Source organism: Cricetulus griseus, assembly GCF_003668045.3.
Source record: "Cricetulus griseus strain 17A/GY chromosome 1 unlocalized genomic scaffold, alternate assembly CriGri-PICRH-1.0 chr1_1, whole genome shotgun sequence".
Classification (NCBI taxonomy): domain Eukaryota; kingdom Metazoa; phylum Chordata; class Mammalia; order Rodentia; family Cricetidae; genus Cricetulus; species Cricetulus griseus.
The window spans coordinates 24,746,837-24,767,090 of NW_023276807.1; the positions used below are offsets into that span (position 1 = coordinate 24,746,837).

The following is a 20,254-nucleotide window of genomic DNA, read 5'->3' on the forward strand; positions in this document are numbered from 1 at the left end:
CCTTTGGATGTGGTTTGTGTTTGATTAGACTCCTCTACCTTCAGCTTCTGTTGTATTTTCTCAATAATGGTGACTCAGGTTATTTTCACATTATGTGTTTAATGTGTTTCTCTCATGGGCTTTTGTGTGTGTCAATCCCTATAAACGTGTACAAAATATGACCAAAGTACCAACTCAGTAAATTAATTTAGAATGTTAACAACAATTTCTAACAAATATGGAAGTGAAATAGTGTAGCCAACCCCAAATTATCCATCATTCCATCCAGCAAGTGCCACGTTTTGTCAACTATACTGTAGAGTAAGTAAGTTTATAATGTGTCCTCCTCAAAAGACAGGATCAAGTCCAAATTCCAGGATCTTACAAATATGAATTGAACTTGGAAAAAGTTCTTTGCATATGTGCTTAATATATAGAACTTATAAAATAAATAAATTTAATTAATAAAAAATGAGATCAGTTAGTTATAGCTTATGAATACTTTTATTACTCATAAAAATATTATAACTTGCATCACAAAAAGGGCACTATCATTTAGCGCTAATAGAAAATGTAGAAAATTCCAGTATCCTCACCCTTTCCCACAATACAGAATGCAAATTTTATTATTGTTTCTCTTAAAATTTGCACACTCACACATTTATACACTTACACACACATATTCATTCACATACACACACTCTCATACACACACACACACACACACACACACAAATATACTTACACACTGATCATATACACTGAAACACACACACACTCTTATACACACACACACACAATCTCTCACACACATACCAGGTCAGGAGAGAATGCCAGATCCCCTTAGCAGGAGTTACAGGTGACTGCGAGCCACCTGATGGCAGTAGAACTCAGTTCCTCTGAAAGTATGGGAAGCTTCCTTAACCACTGAGCCATATCTCCAGGTAATACAAATTTCTACATTTTTTTCTCATGTGTAAGAACATATCTCCTGGGGGCTGGAGAGATGGCTCAGAGGTTAAGAGCACTGGCTGCACTTCCAGAGGTCCTGAGTTCAATTCCCAGCAAACACATGGTGGCTCACAACCATCTGTAGTGAGATCTGGTGCCCTCTTCTGGTGGGCAGGCGTACAGGCCAGCAGAACACTGTATACACATAATAAATAAATAAAAGTCGTTAAAAAAAAGAACATATCTCCTTTGTATTCATTTTTCTACATTATCTCATGGGTTGTGGACTTTTCCATGTAGGACTTCAAGGTTAGAATTAACCAGTCAAATCCCTACAATTAACAGATTTCTCCAACCTGGAAGCAGAAGCCTCCCTTGATGATAAGTCCATTGGGACTTCGGTGAACTGTAGCTGGAGTTTCTGTTCCACCTGGTCCCTCAGCTGATTAGCCCCAATAAGCACACAGAGACATATTAATTATTACACTATTGGTCGATGGCTAAGGCTTCTTACTGACTAGCTCTCTCTTAATTATTAACCCATAACTATTAATCTATATATTTCTACATGGCCTTATATTACCAGAGAATGCATGGCATATCCTATTTTCCCAGATGCTACATGGCGGCTGCTCTAGCGGCTTCTCTCTGTATCCTTTCCCAGCATTCCCCTCCTCTGGTAGCCCCGCCTATACTTCCTGCCTGGCTTCCGGCCAGTTCTTCAACCAATAAGAGAAACAAATATACGGAAGGACATTCCCAATCAAAGAACATATTCAAATTTGAACAAGGCATGTTTCTTAAAAGCATGAGCACTATAATACTTCATTCTATGCACAGTGCTAGAATAGAGTTCTAGAATAGACTTAAATGTAGTGAGTGAAAGTCAAAGGGTTTTCACTACGTGTGTGTGTGTGTGTGTGTGTGTGTGTGTGTGTGTGTGTGTGTGTGTGTACACACCTTGCTTCCCCTGGAAAGTGTGGAGGTCAGAGAACAACTCTCTTTATACCCTGTGGGATTTGGGGATTGAACTCAGAACTCAGGTTATCAGGTTTAGCTGAAAGTAACCTGGCCTGCTGAGCCACCTTGTTGACCCTCACAGATGAAAACACAAACACAACAATAACAAAAATACACACCATCATTCACTCTCAAGCTCAGGATGCAATGTACCTTCAACGACCTTCTAATACTTCCCATCATTTACTATGTCTTATACATATGGTAAATATTTCTACAATCAGTCACACAATTTGCCTTTATGTCAGTGTCAGTCACAGTGTGAATAGAAGCCATTGTCAACCTTGGCTGTTGGGAAGGAAACAAACTTCTGTGATTTCCAGCCCAGCTGTAGAAGCAATCTCTTTCTCATTGATGGGTCAGTGGGCATTCTTTTTTTTTTTTTTTTTTCTATTTTAAGGGGGATCCTTAAAATGTACCAAAGAAGTCAGTAAAGGGTTTCCTATTTGGTTCACCTAGTGGGTTTGCTTTCTGCCTCCCTCAATTCCTTATGACTGGGAGTTTAACAACCTGCTTATAAGTCAGCAGTAAGCTCCCCTCCTACCAGCCTGGCAGCAGGGATTCTCCACCCCTTTCATCTTAACAAAGGCCACAATCTGAAGGACTGAAACTGTGACCTTGGTGCCCTGGAGGGCATGCTAACCACTGAAATCCCTCAGGGATGAGGCAGAGTCCTCAAGGGGAAGACTGATTTCCCAGGGACCATACAAATCAGTGGAAAATGAGCAGGAGCTCTAGGGGATCCACCTGGTCCATAAAACTGCCTTGGACATTACAGCTATAACTGTTCTTGAAATGGAGTGGTGATTGACATGGAGGGGGGAGGGGGGGAAGACGCTCCTGAGAAGTACGGAGAGCTGGTGTAACAACACTCCCTGACATCCCTTTTACTACTAGTGAAACATGCAAATGTCAAAGATGACTGAGTTTCCAGGAAAGACACAATAATGAGTGAGGAGGCTGAAAATAAAATGTATTTTATTAGAATGCTCAGTACATTCTTTTAGGACACTAATGAGCTAAGAATGGAATTCCTTCAGTGCAAAACCCCCCAGCAACAATACAAATAAAATCCCCAACGTACCAGAGTGACATATAACTCATTACCATGCCCTGGGATTCACTCCAGGAATCCCTGCAGTTTAACTTAAACTTATTTGAGTCATAAGTGTTTGGAATTGTCAAAATCAGAAAACAGCAAGCCCCAAAATTCCACACACAAAATGAGACAAAGCAAGTGAATACATAACAACTTATGAAAGACCGGGGTTAACAAATAGAAACAGCTAAAATTTGTTCTTTAAATAAAGAAAGGGGGAAACAAATATTGCCAATTAGTTTTCAATATTAGGGTGACATTATTTTCATTTCATTGTAAGACATTTACCACTATCTAAATTGATCTTTGAAATGCAAGAACCTGCTCTGCCAGGTACAGTAGAATGATGGGAGTTTGGTTCTTGGCTCCTCTAGATGCTAAAGCAACAGCAGGACCAGTCTCAGGATCATCACCAGGCTGAATAAACAGAAGAGGAAGAGAGATGAAGGTCACTCTGAAGGACAATGTACTCCCTGTCATGTTCCTATCTGTTCCCTCTGAGGGCTCTATTTAACATTTGTTAGAGCAGCAGGGAACTTATTTTTCTTGTGTTCTAACTTTCCAGATGCAACCTAAAAACATTCCCTGAAGGAAAGAGAAATCAACTCCATGTTCTGAAAACCTTGGATGAGGGATTAAGGGAGAAATGCCAGTAGAAATGTAAACTTCCAAAATCTACCCAAGAAAAGCAACTAGAAAAAATAATCAAGGGTGCTAGGAAGACGGTTCATCAATTAAGAGCAATTGCTCCTCTTCCAGAGGACCTGAGTTTAGTTCCTGCATCCATGGCAGAGGCTTGTAACAATAAATGATACAGAACCCCAGACCCAAGGGGTCTGATCACCTCTTTTGAATCTGTAGGTACCTGAACACTCATGGGATACACATGTTGCCTCAAGTAACTCAATGGGGGTATTTTTTCCGAGTATTAGAAATGTTCCATCACTGGGATCCTTTCTTCATCACTAATCCCACTTTGATCCTTCCCAGCATCAAACAATATCTTCAGGTCAGGGACACTATTGGAAAGTTGTCTTTGGCAGCTCCTCCCCCCAAATAAAAACCACCACACTAGATAAATACAGAGCCATTCTAGAAAATTCTAAAGCAAGAAAAGACCATCACACTATTGAGGAGGATTTAACTCAGGGCTAAATATTACTGACACTTTTAAGTATTTCCGTTTTGTCTTGTTTTTTGCCACAGACATCTTTAAAAACTGGGTCAAACAGTATGTGTTGTGTTTTACCCCGTTTTTATATGTTATTATGACATTATTAATTTCCCATGATGCCAACTGATTTTTCAATTATGATATGCAAATACCTGTTTAATATTCCTTAAGTGGATAAAATATTTTCATTTATTTTCTGGTGAATTTCTGAGCAGCTTTAATTTTCTGGTTCCTATTTTCTATTAGAAATAGTTCTATTAGAAATATTTCTATTAGAAATAATTAGAAATAACCATAGTGAACATTGGGCTTTGTATACTTCTTCTTTGAAATAATTCCTTAAAAATGAAAATATGTACCAAAGGAAGGCAATGTTTATGGCTTTCAATACTCAAGGGCAGCTTCCAGGAGGAATTAGAAACATTTTTTCTAAATTTTACTGGATAATATGTTTATTTTCATGGATAGAATCACAATATCAGGTCTGGGGATGTAGCTCTTTGGCAGAGTGCTTGCCTGGGATGTGCGATGCCCTGGGTTCCGTCCTCAGCATTGAAAGATAACAGTTACTATCTAACAGCTAGCAGTGGGAATGAGAAGTGTTCCCCCTCAGGCTCATGCAGAACGTAGTCTCCAGCTGATGGTGCTGTTTAGGAAGGTTATAGCACCTATAGGAAGTGAAGCCTGACTGGAGGAAGTGTGTTATCAAGGGGCAGGCTTTCAGGTTTTGTAGTTTGGCCATCTTCCCTTTCTCTCTGTGTGGATAGAACATGGTCACTTTACTTCCAGATCTGCAGGCCGTCTCACCTAGTACTGCTGTGCCTGACCTGACATGGTCAACAGCATGCCCTCTAGAATATGCTGACATGGTGGACAGCATCCCCTCTAGAACATGCTGATCTGACGGACAGCATCCCCTCAGGAACGGGCTGACATGATGGAGAGCATCCCCTCTGAAACATTCCCCTGGAATATGCCCTCTTCTCTAGGTTGCTATTTGTCAGGATAATCTATCACAGTTTCTATTACAGAAAAGCAAGTAGTACACTAAACACCCAACCAAATAAATAAACAAATCAATGAAATGAAATGAATATACTCGATCAAATTAAGAGAAATTTGAGCTTATTTACTAAAAGAAAGAAAGAGAGAGGGGGGAGAGAGAGAGAGAAAGGAAGAGAGAGAGAAAGAGAGAGAAAGAAAGAAAGGAAGGAAGGAAGGAAGAAAGAGAGAGAGAGAGAAAGAAAGAAAGAAAGGAAGAAAGAAAGGAAGAAAGAAAGAAAGAAAGAAAATCTCCCTTCAAAATTAAATGAGTTAAATTGTCACTAAATCAATTTACTGCTACAAGTGGAGAAATCTTGAGGAAAATTGATTGGGAACTTAACTCTTTAGCCTGATAAAGACAAATGTGTATATCTGATTGGATACTACAAAGTGCACCAGACAGGAACACTGTCGCTCCAAAGACTGATGCATCCATGGTGGCTTATGTCTGTTACAGCTATACTTATCGTAATAATCATTTGACCTTCAAATGAAAGTTAATTCTTTTAAAATGTTTTTGTAAAGATTTATTCTCTTGTATTTGTGCTTGTGTGACTGTGTCTGTGTGGGTGCCTGCAAAGTTCAGAAGACGCTGCCTGATCCCCTGGACCTGAAGTTACAGGTGACTGTAAGGCACCTGATGTGGGTTCTGGGAACCAAATTCAGTTCCTGTGGGAAAGTAGTAAGTGCTCATAACTGCTGAGTCACTTCTCCAGCATGAAAATTCATTTCTTTTAAAAAACATTTAGCTATTTTCATTTTATGTGTAATAATGCTTTGCCTGCATGCATCTATGTGTGTGCCTGGAGGCCAGAAGAGAGAGTGTTGGGTCACTTGGAACCGGTCATCAGCCAAACCTGGTCCTCTGCAGGAGCAGCAAGTGAGCATTTCTCCATCCCCACGAAAATGAATTCTTCACAAAAATTAGACACACTTTAGGAGACTGGGCATATTCAGGGTGGTACTGCTGTAGACTGTCATCCCTTGGAAATGTTCCACAGGAAAGTGTAGATCAGAGAAATTCTTACCTTAAGCCTGCAACCAGACCAGCAGGCATTATTTTCTTGGACCTCTTGAATCTCACACCCATTATCGTGGCCAGGAAGAAAGCTGTAACTGAAACCCAAATACCATGAATTAGAATTTTAAGCATGATTAGTGCTTACTAGTGGAAAGAACCAAAACCAGGTACCCTGGGGGATTAAACAGTAGGCATTCTCTTGATGAGCCCAGGAAAAGAAAGATGCTGCAGGAACAAGTAAAAGTACTAGTCTTTTAGACAGTCCTAAGGCATAGCTGTACATGAGAGCCATCTGTGCACTGAACAGAATGATATAAGACAGCATAAAGGAATTCTCACAGCAACTTGAAAACCATATACAGTGAACACACAAGAAAGCTAAAAGAAAATCTAGTCATAATCCCATCCTTATTCTGATTCAATTTCTTATAGCATGTGTTATAGAAAAATAAGATGGGAAGTCATCATTACTATGATTTTTGATCACTTCTGTCTAGAAAGCACAAGAATTATACTCAGTCTTGACAAAGACTCACAGACACTCAACTTTGACAGTTCGTTTTCTCGTAAGCCTGGTACAAAGTATGAAGGAGACATCTTCCAGGTGGATCCTCTGTAACAGGGGAAAACATGTCACTTACACAATGACACTTTGACATCCCGTTTGTCATTGGAGACACGGTAGGCTCCATATCCAGCCAAAAATCCAACAGAAAGACCAGCAATCAAAGATGGAACTCCACCTGTGGGAGGAGAGAGAGAGGGATTACATGAGCTGGATAGCTGACTCAGCAGTTAATAGTGAGTACTGCTCTTGCACGGCCTCCTTGGGCACTTGCCACTCATGTGTACATACCCACACTTATACACAACTAAAGATAATGAAAATAAGTATTTTTAAAAAGAAGAAGGGGAAAAGAGAACTGCAGCCAGGTGTGTTGGTACACACCTTTAATCCCAGCACTCAGGAGGCAAAAGCAGGTGGATCTCTGAGAGTTGGAGGTCAGCCTGGTCTACAGAGTGTTCCCAGACAGGCAGGGCTATGTAGACAGATCCTGCCTTAAAATAAAGAAAAGGAAAGGAAAATACAAAAGAGAGAGAAAGCTGGAAAATGAAAGGAATTCATTCCATCATTTTAAGTCTAACATATAAGTCTAGCTTTCTTACTTGGGCATTTTAAGGTGATTGTCTTAGTTAGGGTTTCTATTGCTGTGAAGAGACACCATGACCACATCAACTCTTATAAAGGAAGACATTTATTTGAGGTGGCTCACTTATAGTTCAGAGGTCCATTATCATCATGGTGGGACACGGTGGTATGCAGGCAGACATGATGCTGGAATAGTAGCTGAGAGTCCTACATCTTGCAGTCAAAAGGAAGTGGTCTGAGACACTGGGTGATACCTTGAGCATATATAAGACCTCACAATCCACCCACATAGTGATATACTTCCTCCAATAAGGCCACATCTACTCCAACAAAGCCACACCTCCTCACAGTACCACTACCTCTGGAAGGGCATTTTCTTTCAGATTACCACAGGGATGAAGGCAAACTAAGGATGGACCTCCTCACAGGTAATTTCCTGCAAAACACTAACTGCAAGGCAGGAAGAACATGAACACGACACTGCAGAGGTAGGCATCATATGTGAGAGTAAGAAAGCCTTCCTCAGTTGCTCCTTTTCTTCCAACATACCTCCCAGTTTCCTTGGTAGCATCTTTTTACTAAGGGGTTGTGATGATAGGAAATGGATTTCATAAATATGTTTATCTTACAGGGTGACGATAGAAATGCTATGTAGGTTAAGCAATGGCTATATCTTGAAAAATCATCTTCTAGTCTTAAAATATCAGTATTCAAAAACAAAAGGAGACTACACTGAGAGAAGCCACAGCCGCTCTGTGTCTAGTCAAGCCACCCACCCCAATGCACCACGATAAATGCTAAGCATTTCATTTCCTATGCTCTGGACAGAGAGCTGCACACTGGAGACACTGTGGAAAATGTACATGTAATCCTTGCTTTAGGGAAGCCAACTAATTTAAAATCTTTTAGATTAGAACTCCCAGGTAGAAGCTGAAGTATCTCTATATTTTAAACACCCATGGGGATTAAACTATGCAGCTGAGCTCACAAATTATAGTCATGCATGCATGCATATAGGTACAGACAGATACACATAGTGTAACAAAGTCCAAGACCTTAGGCACTTGGATGTTAGCACAACTGACTCCATGATGGAAGTGCCATTCAGGCTGTAAAACTCAGCATGTAGACAGCACTACCTGTAGGGAGAGTTTTTACTAGGTACCTGTGGCAATGACCACGCCTATTTTGGGAGTGGCCACAGGTGGCTGTACAAGGCGTGGGGCATTTAGGCCTAAGGAGAGGACAGGCTCGCTGAAAATGTGGAAAGAGGTTGATAAGATACCCAAAAAGTACAGAGGAAAAGACAGAAACACACTGATGTAAGCCATACCCACACTGCTCTAGATGCACAGTCCCAGGATGGCTGAAGGGAAACAGAAGCCTCATCAGACCTAAGCTCCCCGCAGGCCCAGGAAAGCCAGATGTTCTCACAAATCTCAAGCCTAGTTGTAGGTTCTGGGGACACGGATTCTTCTGCCTGACAGCTTAAGACACCACAGACAGGCATAGAGAGGAATCCGAGGCTGTCATTCTGTGACCTGGAGGCCAGTGACCAGGAGCTATCTCCAGAGGCAGTCTAGAGAGGGGGGCAGACTCTGTCAGTCACACTACAGAAGAGGGAGAGGGTGGCTCGATGACAAGGACAGCAAAGGACAAGCTTCATGATAGGAAGACATGAACAAGGAGAACTAGGAAGGAGTCAGCTCTGTCCAACAGCACACCATCAAACCCCCTGATGGTGTCCAGGAAGACAGATGAGAATAGACAAAAGTCTGACCAATCAGAAAATAGCCACACATAAGAACTAAGTCAGGTACGATGGTGCACACCTTTAATCCCAGCACTCAGGAGGCAGAGGCAGGTGGCTCTCAGTGAGTTCGAGACCAGCCTGGTCTACAAGAGCTAGTTCCAGGACAGCCTCCAAAGCCACAGAGAAACCCTGTCTTGAAACAAACAAACAAACAAACAAAAAACCAAAAAACAAAACAAAACAAAACAAAACAAAAAACTAAGTAACTACTTTATATCCTTATTATTTATTTTGTGGGGTTGGGAAATTTTGATTTTCCCCCCAAAAGCTGAGTGATCTATTCTTATTTTCCTGCATAAATAGATATACCTACATTATGAAATAGAACATTCTCAGGACAAGACACTAGCTCCCCCTTCTTCTTTGTTTATAATTAAGTATCCTTAAATAAAATATTTTATTTTTATGTAAATGGGGGGAGTAAGTTGCCTTGAAGAAGTTGAATTAATTATGTGTTTCATAATTGCTGGTGAAATAGTTTTGTGAAAACAGAAACCCAGAAGGCTTAGCCCCACGTAACTCCCTTCTCTCCATGAATTTCTCCCAAGGCATGCTGTTTCTCCCAAGGCATGCCACCTCAAAGACATCTAGAGCTTCTTGTCCTGCTCACAGATCCTCAGGAGGGCCCAACACAGCCACCAACTCCCCACTACAGCCACCACTATCCACTACAGCCACCAATTCCCCACTAAGTTCCTTTGTTGCATTTGTGCAGGACATGGTGGTGCCCACCTACCATGCCAACACTTTGGCAGATCAGTAGTAAGTTTGAAGCCAGCCTGAGCTACATGAGACACTGTATTATCAGGAAGGGGGGCAGGAAAGAGGGAGTAAGAGAGAGAGAGGGAGGGAGAGAGGGAAAGGAGAAAGTTTTGGCTTACCTCTTCGCTTATATCCCAAAATACTTCCAACTGTCACAAGGGCTGCATAACCAAAACCAACCAGGTCCATTGGTGAGGACAAAAGTCTAAAGAAAGAGTGAGGCTCATATTATATAGTGTTTTGGAGAACAGATGTGTATACAAATGATAGGTATCCCAAAAAACTATGGCATTTCTCTGGCCTACCAAAGAAAGTAAGTCCCATCTCTATCTCCCATACCACCCAGCTACTATCATCCCCTATCTCATCACTATAAACACACACGGGTGGGTGGAGGACACCTCAGCTAATTCTGTGTTGCCTGTCTTGAAGACCTACTGTACCCTCAGCTGTTCCGTTTCTAAATGAGACTTCTGCTCCGGTCAGGCTAACTACACGTTCCAACTCATCTTTGATTCCAGGCCTGCAACCTATGAGACACGGCCAACACCTGCGTGCACTGTCCTCCACAGCTTCTCACCAGCCTCTGTACTCAATTGCTTCCTCATTGACTCTTTGGACCCTGACTACCAAAGGCTCTGTGTAGCTTTGGAGCCTGTCCTGGCACTCATTCTGTAGACCAAGCTGGCCTCAACCTCAGAGAGATCCACCTGCCTCTGCTTCTGCCTCCCGAGTCCTGGGATTAAAGGTGTGAACCATCAATGTCCGGCCCTAAAATTATTTTTATTGCTATCCCGTAACAAAAGCCACAGTGGGTAGTTTTTGCCTCCTCTAAATGAGGATTCACTCTAACCATTTGCATTGTTACCAATTTCCCAGTGGTCAAGACATCCACTTGCAATCGATAGTAAATCACTATGCCTTATAATGCCCTTCCCTAAAATTAATTGACTGACCTGTGACTCATGGAACAGGTAAAGAACCTCCAGTGATGAGGAGGGGAACCACTGCAACCCTGCCCTCAACCACAACAAGGCACAACAGAAGTTTGATAGCCTCAGGGGATAAAGAGTCAGCCTCTAGCTCAGCAGTTCCCAACCTGTGGGTCGTAGCCCTTTTGGGGGAGGTAACCCTTTCATGGGGTCACCTAAGACCATCGGCATATCACATATTTACATTACGATTCACAACAGTACCGAAATTGACAGTTACGGGATAACAATAAAAATATTTTTAGGGCCGGGCATTGGTGGTGCACAGCTTTAATCCCAGCACTCGGGAGGCAGAGGCAAGTGGATCTCTGTGAGTTTGAGGCCAGCCTGGTCTCCAGAGTGAGTGCCAGGACAGCCTCCAAAGCTAAACAGGGAAACCCTGTCCCGAAAAACCAATAATAATAATAATAATAATAATAATAATAATAATAATTAATAATAATTTTAGGGTTGGGGTCACTACAAGATGAGGAACTAGATTAAAACATCATAGCATTTGGAAGGTTGAGGACCACTGCTCTAGCTGGTTGTGGGCCAGGCCCCTTCATTTCCCCATGTCCCCCAAAGTGAGGACTACAGGTGAGAGCTTTTCAGCTTGTTAAAGTCGATCTTGACTATTGGTTTTTAAATAACATTTTTATTAATTTTTTGAGAATTCCATATAATGTATTTTAACATACTCTCACCTCCCCAAATCCTTCCGAATTCACCATTTCCTTATCCACCCAACTTTGTATGCTCTCTCTCTCCTTCTCTCTCTCTCTCTCTCCCTCTCTCTCCCTCTCTCTCTCTCTCTCTCTCTCTCTCTCTCTCACACACACACACACACACACACACACACACACCCATAAAGTCCAATTTGTGTTGCTACAATACTCTTGGATGTGGGGCCTAGAGAGTGGCTGACCCACCAGGGCTCATAACCTTAGAGAAAAAGTGACCCTCCCTCTTCTAGCAGCATCAAATTCTAATAGCTCCTTAGGCAGGGACGGGACTTTGTATCCATCTCCCCATCTCCATCCTGGGATTTTTGTCTTGAGTTTGCACAGGCCTTGAGCATGCTGTAAGAATCAATGTGAGTTCCTATGTGCCCTGTTGTATCTAGGAAACATTGCTTGTAGCCACCCACAACCTCGTGCTCTGATGGTCTTTCTATCCCATCTTCCTAGATGGTCCCTGGGCCTCACAGGGAGGGTACAACAGACATCCCATTTAGTGCTTTGCACACGTTACTTATTCTCTGGATGCTGCTGACTACTACAAGACGTTTCTCTGATGACAACTGAAAAATGCACTAATTTATGGGTATAGGAATAAGGTATTAGGAGTCATTTTAATATTACTTCCATTTAGCAAAATAATAGCAATAGGCTCTCCCTATGGCCTATGGCTTATCTAGCTACAGGATCTTGATATTTTTATATTTTACCGATTTTACATCTTTTTCCATAAGAAAACTAAGTATGTTAGTAAATATGAAAATGTTAATGGGGTATGAGGTTTCCTGTGCATTTGTCTATGTGTGTGCATGTATAAGAGCATGTGTGTGCTAAAGGGGGATTTTATCCAGGTCTTGCACATACCAGGCAAGAGCTCTACCACTGGCTGTATTCCTGGCTTTCCCATGTGTTCCTTTGATTTTCTCACTGCTCCTCCTTTAGATTAACTATAGTAGGAAATTACCAATACGGAGTCAGGTAGAAATATAAGGGTATTTAATAGAGAAAAGCCTTACTTACAGAGCGAACCAGCCAGCCGGTGGTAGTCTGTACAGCAAGAAGCAAAAAGAAACGGAAACGGAAACGCAGACCCCCTACTCACTCTCACCACGCCCTCACAAGCCTGCCCAGGTACTCCTGTAGCCAGCCCCTAAGAAGGCGTGGCTACAGCTTCCCCTACAATTAACTAGTCTCCTGAGACTGACTCAGACTAGGATAGGTGCTAAGCTTATCTTAGAGTCACTTAAAGTGTACACACACACACACACACACACACACACACACACAGAGAGAGAGAGAGAGAGAGAGAGAGAGAGAGAGAGAGAGAGAGAGAGACAGACAGACAGACAGACAGACAGACAGAGGGGGGGGGATGTCACAGAAAAGGAAACCCCACTAAAGGAATCCTCACATATGCATGATGAGCTAACCCAACAGATTTCATCTGTACCCAAGAAGTTACAGCAAAGGGCATAACACATAGGAAGCACCTGAGTTCAAAAAAAATTTTTTTTTGATGACTGTGAGATGAAGAAATAATAACAGGGGGCTGGAGAGACAGCTCAGTGATTAAGAGCACAGAGGTCCAATTTCCAGACTCAACAGAGCAGCTCATGACTCTCCGTAACTCCAGTCCCTGGGGAGCAGGTGCCCTTTTGTGGATTCCATGGACACCAGGAATTCTCTTGATATGCAGACATGAGTATAGGCAAAATACCCCAAAAAACATTCAAAACAAAACAAACAAACAAACTAGAGAATTGTGGGGGGGGGGGACCTAGAAATGTGTAAGCACAGAACTGAAGCGCACACACACACACACACACACACACACACACACACACACACACGAACAAAACTGACTGAGGCACAGTGGCATATGCATTATTAAATCCCAGTCAGGATTTAGGTGAGTTTGAAGTCAGCTTGGACTACACCAAGAGTTCTAGGCCATCTGGTGTTCCACAATGAGATCACCAAGATGGGGGTAGGGAGTACCTAACTAACCAAAGTGAGATTTAAAAGCTGAAGAAATGAGAGAAAAAATTTAAAAACAAACAAAAATAGGGGTGGTGAGAAGGAATTCTGAGCTCCTACCACATGATTCTATAGCAACCAGTCAATCACTGTGCAGACTTTGGAGGGACATGCTACCACTGTACTTCCCAAGTGAGGAAACAGAGGCACGGGGAAGGCAAGTGATGTCACCCAGCTAATATTTCAGAATCAGGGAAGTATCACTGTTGGAAACTGCAATACCATCCCTGAAAGCTGAGTTATTGGGCTGAACAAGGTGGAGAGGCAGAGGAAGGGACGCACTTCAGAGTTCTCCATCCTGGATTCTTCTCCTGAGTGGCCTCACACCTTGTGACCACAGTGCATCATCCACCTGCTGACTCCCTCCTCTGCTCATGTGCAGCTCACAGTAAGTCCTACTTAGTTCCATGCAGGGACAAACCATGTTATACCAAACACCTTGGCTTTGAGCTGATACCACGGCTTACCAGCTGTGTAAAATCCGGTGCATGCCTCAACTGCCCTGCAATTCTCCATTTTCACAAGAGGAAACTAGAACCTAGCTCCCATGGCTACTTAAAAACTAAACTGAAGTTCCAGAATAGTGCCTGGCACACACTGAGCACTCAGTAAACATTACTTGTTCTAAGCTCAGAAAGAAAATCCCATGTGTTCTCACTCACACGGGGAAGCCAAAAAGTGAACAGAGCCTGGAAATGGTGTGGGGAGGGAGAGGATAAGGGGACACAGAGTCCCTGTGAAGGAGGAACAAAGTCTAATGTCCTTCAGCCCAGTGGGATAGCTGTGGTTGGCAAAACCACAGATTCCTCAACAGCTACAGGATTTTGGATGATCCTAGCATAAAGAAATAATGTCTGTGGTAATGGCTATGCCGATTGCCCTAATCTGTTGATTAAACATTAAATACATGATATTGAAATGCTACATTCTATCCCATAAGTATGTATAACTACTGTGTCTATTACAAGTAAAAGTACATTTTAAAACAAGTATTAGCTTGTAGTAATAATATTACTTCATAATTACTTCTATTTCTAAGGCCATTACTCTTTCAGCACATCAAGAGACCAACTGACATAGAGTATATCTGTCATGTGGACATTCAACGAAGAATACTTCAACTCCTTCCCCCTCCACAAGTATTTACTGTGCATTACCTTTGTAGGCAATGGGAAGCAATTTCAGAAAAGCTGTGGACACAGGCTTGCATTTCCCTGATGGCTAAGAATGTTGAACACTTTCTTAAGTGCCTTTCAGCCTGTTAGACTGAGGTACCTAACAGCCAGGAAGTCACCCTTACTTAAAGTATGAAGCCAGAAAGATGGATCATTCATCATTGGGTAGTAATTTAGGGTCTTATTTTCCTTCAAGTGTGAAAAGCAGATTCATCGTCTTCCTGGGATCCCCAAACTGCACCTGTGACCCTTTCTTACACATAAATTTCTTCAATATGGTGTAAAACTGTGTTGTGTTGCCTGTCTGTCTTTTCTTGGCCAGTCAAGCTTGTTGAGGGCAAAGCCACACTCGCATCCACTGCTGACCTGCACACGAAGCTCACCGCCCTGAGTGTGGCTCAAACAAACAACCTGCTGAAATTATCCCTGAGGTTGCCCCACCACCCCTGCCTACATTGTCAGGAATCCAACAGTTCCATCATCTCCACAGGGAACTGAGTTGTTCTAAAGAAGGCTAAAGTAAACCCATTCCCAGCCCTTGCACACTGAGAAAATTCCCACAAGTCAATCATAGTTTCTGCTTCTCCATGGCAGAAGCCGCTTGTTCCGACCACAACCAAGCACTAAGAGGAGCGGCTGCATGAACATGAAAGGAATGGGGTGTGGCTGAAAGAGAAAGGCATGCTCATGTTCCTGCTAAAGACAGGAGGCTAAGTAATAACACAAGCCTAGAAAGCAACCAGGGTGCAATGCAGCAAAATCAGTTACTGCTCGGCATACAAAATCGAAGAACAAATCCCTGCCATGCCCAGTCCCGAGTCCTCCAAGGTCTGCCCACCCACTAAGAGATCTGTAGATAAAAAATACACAAGGGGTTTTCACTTAAAAATAAAACTGCCTACCTCTGAGCTACGCGGGCATGAGAGCCACTTTTGAAGTTGAACTATATTGACCACCACACCACACCCCCGGGGAGGTAGAAGGTAAAATATGCGCAATATCCAGAGGGCCCCAGGAAGGCAGAAATTCAGGAAACTGCCAGCATGGGGACAGGAAAGATCTCTGGTAGGGCAGCCTCCATCCCTGCTTCCCCGGGTCCTCTGAATTTTTTTCTTGCTGTTGAGACTGAGAGATTGAAGGAGACAGCGCATGCTCAGCAAAGACCCGTTTATTTTCATGCCTAGAAAGTTTTCTTTATGAGATGAATGTACAGCTCACCTGCAGCCCTGAGACCTTGCTGCAGCTGGAGAAGGGAAGAGGCGGGGACGCGCAAGCGCAGTACCTCACTCCGGAAGCAGTTTCCGCACAGGAGCACTCCGGTGCTGCCTACAGCTCTGTCTTGCAGGACCGAGTCCTCTCCGGAACTGTTTCGTGCGCCGCAGCGTCCCTGATCCCACGTCCTTCTGCTTTCCGAGGCCCGGAAGCGGAGTGCAGCTCTGAGGCTGCCGGAACCGAGACCCAGGATGCTTGCTTGTCACCCGGGCTCCGAGGGACCTGGGAGCGCAGGGCTGGAGTCTGCTGCCCCCTCCCGGCCGGAACGATACATACAGCGAGACTCTCAGTTTTAGCTAGGATCCCCAAATGAAGTTAAGGTTATTTTTTTAGGAAGCCAAGCAATGTACATGCTGTCTACACGTTGTTTCCGTTTCCAATAGAGGAACTGACGTTCCAAAAGGTGAAGTAGGATGTCCAGAGAATCCAAGTTGATCTGGTTTTAAGCCCGAGTACGAGTACAGCTTACTGTCTCTAGGATCAGAAAGATGTGGACCTGACATCAAGACCCTGCTTTTAAACTGTGAGACCAGCGCTGCCAGCCTTAGATGTCTCGGAGGAATGGTACAGAGCGCCAGAGTTGGAAAGCATTTTGAATCTTGCGAGTCCAGGGAAATCAGTTCCCATAAAAGAACCTTTAGTTGATATGAAACCGTGCCTCTTGGTAAATTCTCTCGACACGCCAGGTTTGTCCTCAAGGCTGAGAATTTAACTAGAACAAACCCTCTGCTGTCTATTATATATAAATAGCAGTCCAGGTACTGAGGGAAACTCCAGGATTTTGTGATGTGGGGGAAAACAGAATTTCACAGAATACACAAACGAACCTAACATACATATTAAATCTTGTGACATTGGTTTGCTGAAACTATTCCTTCCAAAGTGAAAGTATTTGGGGAAGTAATGTGACTGTATTTTAAGAACTGGGAAGTCTAAACTGGTTCTAGGGGATTAACCAAACCCTGGAAGAGTTTCTGGGCACTGGCAGCAAATCACAGGGATGTGGAGGCACCGGCATCCTGATTTTTGCCTCTGAGTTCTCTGGGAACTGCTTCCCACCCTGCTATGTCCCCAGCCTTCTTTCTCCCCTCACAGTCACAGAACACTTTCCCCACCCAAAATAAAATGACAACCTACTTTATTATTTCCATGACATGACTTGGGTAAATGGTTGTTTCTTTTATCTCATGGGGGATTTAAAGAGTTGTTTGGTCTTTGTTGAACTGGAGCACCATCTCTGTCTTGTGTACTCTACACTTAAACATCCCTCCACCTAGATACACATCACCCAGCAGCAGGGTTAGAATATACACTCTGACATTTCTGTCACTAAAGTATCAGAAGATAGAAGCAGCCTCAACAGGATTCTGTTCAGTCTTTCAAAACAAACATCAAAGAACATAGCTTTGTATGGCATTGGGATTCCATGCTGTCAAGTATGTGGAACAGGACTGTTCTTAGTGGAGGGAACTTGTCATCTAAGCTCAAGCCATCAGCCTCCATCTAGTCCAGTGAATGGTCAGGGTGGAGCTCAGGATGGGGGTCCAGCAAAAACTTATACATCTGCCAACTTGTATTACTGTGTGGTGGTATGAATGAAAATGGCCCACATAGATTCCTAAAGAGTGGCACTACTAGGAAATGTGGCCTTAGTGGAATAGGGGTAACCTTGTTGGAAGAAGTGGCCTCCACTGCCTATAGGCTTTGAGGTTTCAGATTCACAAGCCAAGCCCGGTGTCACTATCTCTTCCTGCTACCTGGGGATCCTAATGTAGAACTCTTAGCTCCCTCCCAACCACCATGACTGCTTGCATGCTACCATGCTTCCTGACATGATGACAATGGATTAAGCTTCTGAAACTGTAAGGCAGCCCCAATTAAATGTTTTCTAAGAGTTGCCATGGTCACGTTGTCCCTTCATGTCAATAAAAACCTAAGACAGACAGTCTATTCATGATCCACAGCAACAGAGATGCTCAAGTCAGGGTGGCCACAGCACCTTTGGCATTCTGGAGAAATGCACCAAATAAAATACCCGAGATGTCAAAAGAATGTCCTAAGGAGTAAATGATCTGGGGTCATGCTTATAGCATAACTTCAGAGTAGTACCAGTGTACACATAAGTACTAGTGTATTTTAAAGTGTCTGTGATGAAGCTGTCTGTGGTCCCTGGTGATAAGACACACCTACTACTGCTGCTGTGGCTTGATGTCCATCCTCCTGGAGGAAACGATGAACTTAAGTTAGAGATTAGTGACAACAGACATTTCTTCTCCTGTGACTTCTCACACCTCCTGATTCCAGTCCTTAGACCACTTTGGAATAGCAGATTCGAAAGAAAGATTTTTATAACTACAGCAATGGGTGTTTTCATAGGTTGGGTAAAGGAGAGAGAGAGAGAGAGAGAGAGAGAGAGAGAGAGAGAGAGAGAGAGAAGAGAGAGGAAGAGAAGAGGAGAGGAGAGAGAGGAGAGGGAGAGGAGAGGAGAGGGAGAGGGAGAGGGAGAGGGAGAGCGCACCAGGTAGGCAGTTTATAGCCCCCCAGCCTATTGTCTAACTAGACAGGACTTTCTACATGACTTCTTACTGAGTGTTAAGCCTGCTCCTTAGAAACCCATGAGAAACTCAGTTTTTCTCAGGTCTTCTGGGCGGACCTGCTTTGGGAAGATTGATCTCTAAATGTAAAATCACAAGGAACTTACTGGTATTGGAGAAAAACAAAAGCAAAAAGAGTCTTGATTTGTTCCTTTCTGATCCATATGGCTGCTCTACATTAGGAAAAGTATGCTGAATAAGCTTGTATGCCCATAGTATACAGAATATTAATAGTTATCTACTTTTTGAACTACAATCTTACTCTGTAATCCCATCCTGACCTGGAATTCCCTGTGTAGCTCAAGCTGGCCTCAAAGCCACTGCCATCATTTGTGTCTCAGCTTTCCAAGATGTGAACCACCAAATCTGTCTTAGAGATTATTTTAAAAATCAACACATACTACTACACTAATACTGTAAATATTATTAATATCCTTTTATTCAACAAAACAGAATATAAAGGGAGAAGACCAATAGAATAGCTTAATTAAAAACACTTTCCTACATTCTGCAATAAAAAGTGACATAATTCCATGATACAAACAATATTGACCTGCATTCTTTTTCAATGACACTTCTAAGAAAGGCCTGATTCCTAGAGGACATTTCTCTTTTCATATATGAGGTCTTCAAAGTGAATAGATCCAAGCATAGAAGTCACTCTGCCCCAAAGCTCTGCTCTCCTCAAGCCAGCATTGCATCAGGTGCTCTTGTAAGTAGAGTGTGCTGCCATCGGGGTATTTATCCTCTCTACAAAAGCCCTTGAGCTAGATACTCATGACTTATTTCCCCATAACAGGAGATTTTAGATTCCATTTCCTATAAGCAGTCCCCTGTGTCATGTCTACAGGCTTGTGTGAGAAACCAGCTGTGTGTCAGTTGTGGCATTTGTGTCATGAGCGCATCACAGAGGCTTCCCTCTTCTCAAATGTCCTTCACTCTGAAGCACTTCCAAAGCCTCTCACTATGGCTCAGGGCACTCCTCTAGGTCTGGTGACTGTTCTGGGGAATGAGCCTTAGCTTTTGAATGGAAACAGAAAGGAGTTTTTGGTTGCTTGTTTGTTACCTACCTAAGCCCTCCTGGACACTTAGGCTTACATATACACAATGATCGTCCAACTGTGGCTCAAATCAGCAGTGTTTGAGAGTGTGTTAGAAAAGCAGATTCTCAAGCCCTGCTTCTAACCCAGTGACTCTAAAACCCTGTAGGTGGGTCTGGGTAGCCATCTGTCCTGCAGCTCTGACATAGGAAGCTTGGGAGTCTGTTCTGCACTTGATGGGGCATGAGGACGCACTGCAGATTCTTCTTCCAAAGTCGCTTCTAAGACTCAGTATGTGAGTCCATGTGAAATGTGAGAAGTAAGAACAGACTTCCAATGTGTCCTGTCACAGACTAAAGATTCTCATTCACTTTGTGCTTGACGTTTCCCGTGGGTCCCCATCACAAGTTAG

The 20,254-nt window shown here is 43.0% G+C and overlaps 1 protein-coding gene across 2 annotated transcripts; it reads right to left on the reverse strand.

Moving 5' to 3' along the window:
* Positions 1–2,911: 2,911 nt before the first annotated feature.
* On the reverse strand, positions 2,912–16,430 carry Tmem14a (transmembrane protein 14A). 2 transcript variants are annotated; one of them, XM_027392793.1, is made up of 5 exons: positions 16,219–16,430; positions 10,133–10,218; positions 6,930–7,031; positions 6,296–6,383; positions 2,912–3,466 (listed from the first exon to the last, which is right to left on the reverse strand). In XM_027392793.1, exons 2-5 carry the CDS (start codon positions 10,200–10,202, stop codon positions 3,427–3,429), a joined length of 300 nt encoding a protein of 99 aa, XP_027248594.1. In that variant the 5' UTR covers positions 10,203–10,218; positions 16,219–16,430; the 3' UTR covers positions 2,912–3,426. The 2 variants fall into 2 exon arrangements, with proteins under 2 accessions (XP_027248594.1, XP_027248593.1); XM_027392792.2 differs by having other exon boundaries at positions 16,155–16,426.
* Between the last annotated feature and the right edge of the window lie 3,824 nt (positions 16,431–20,254).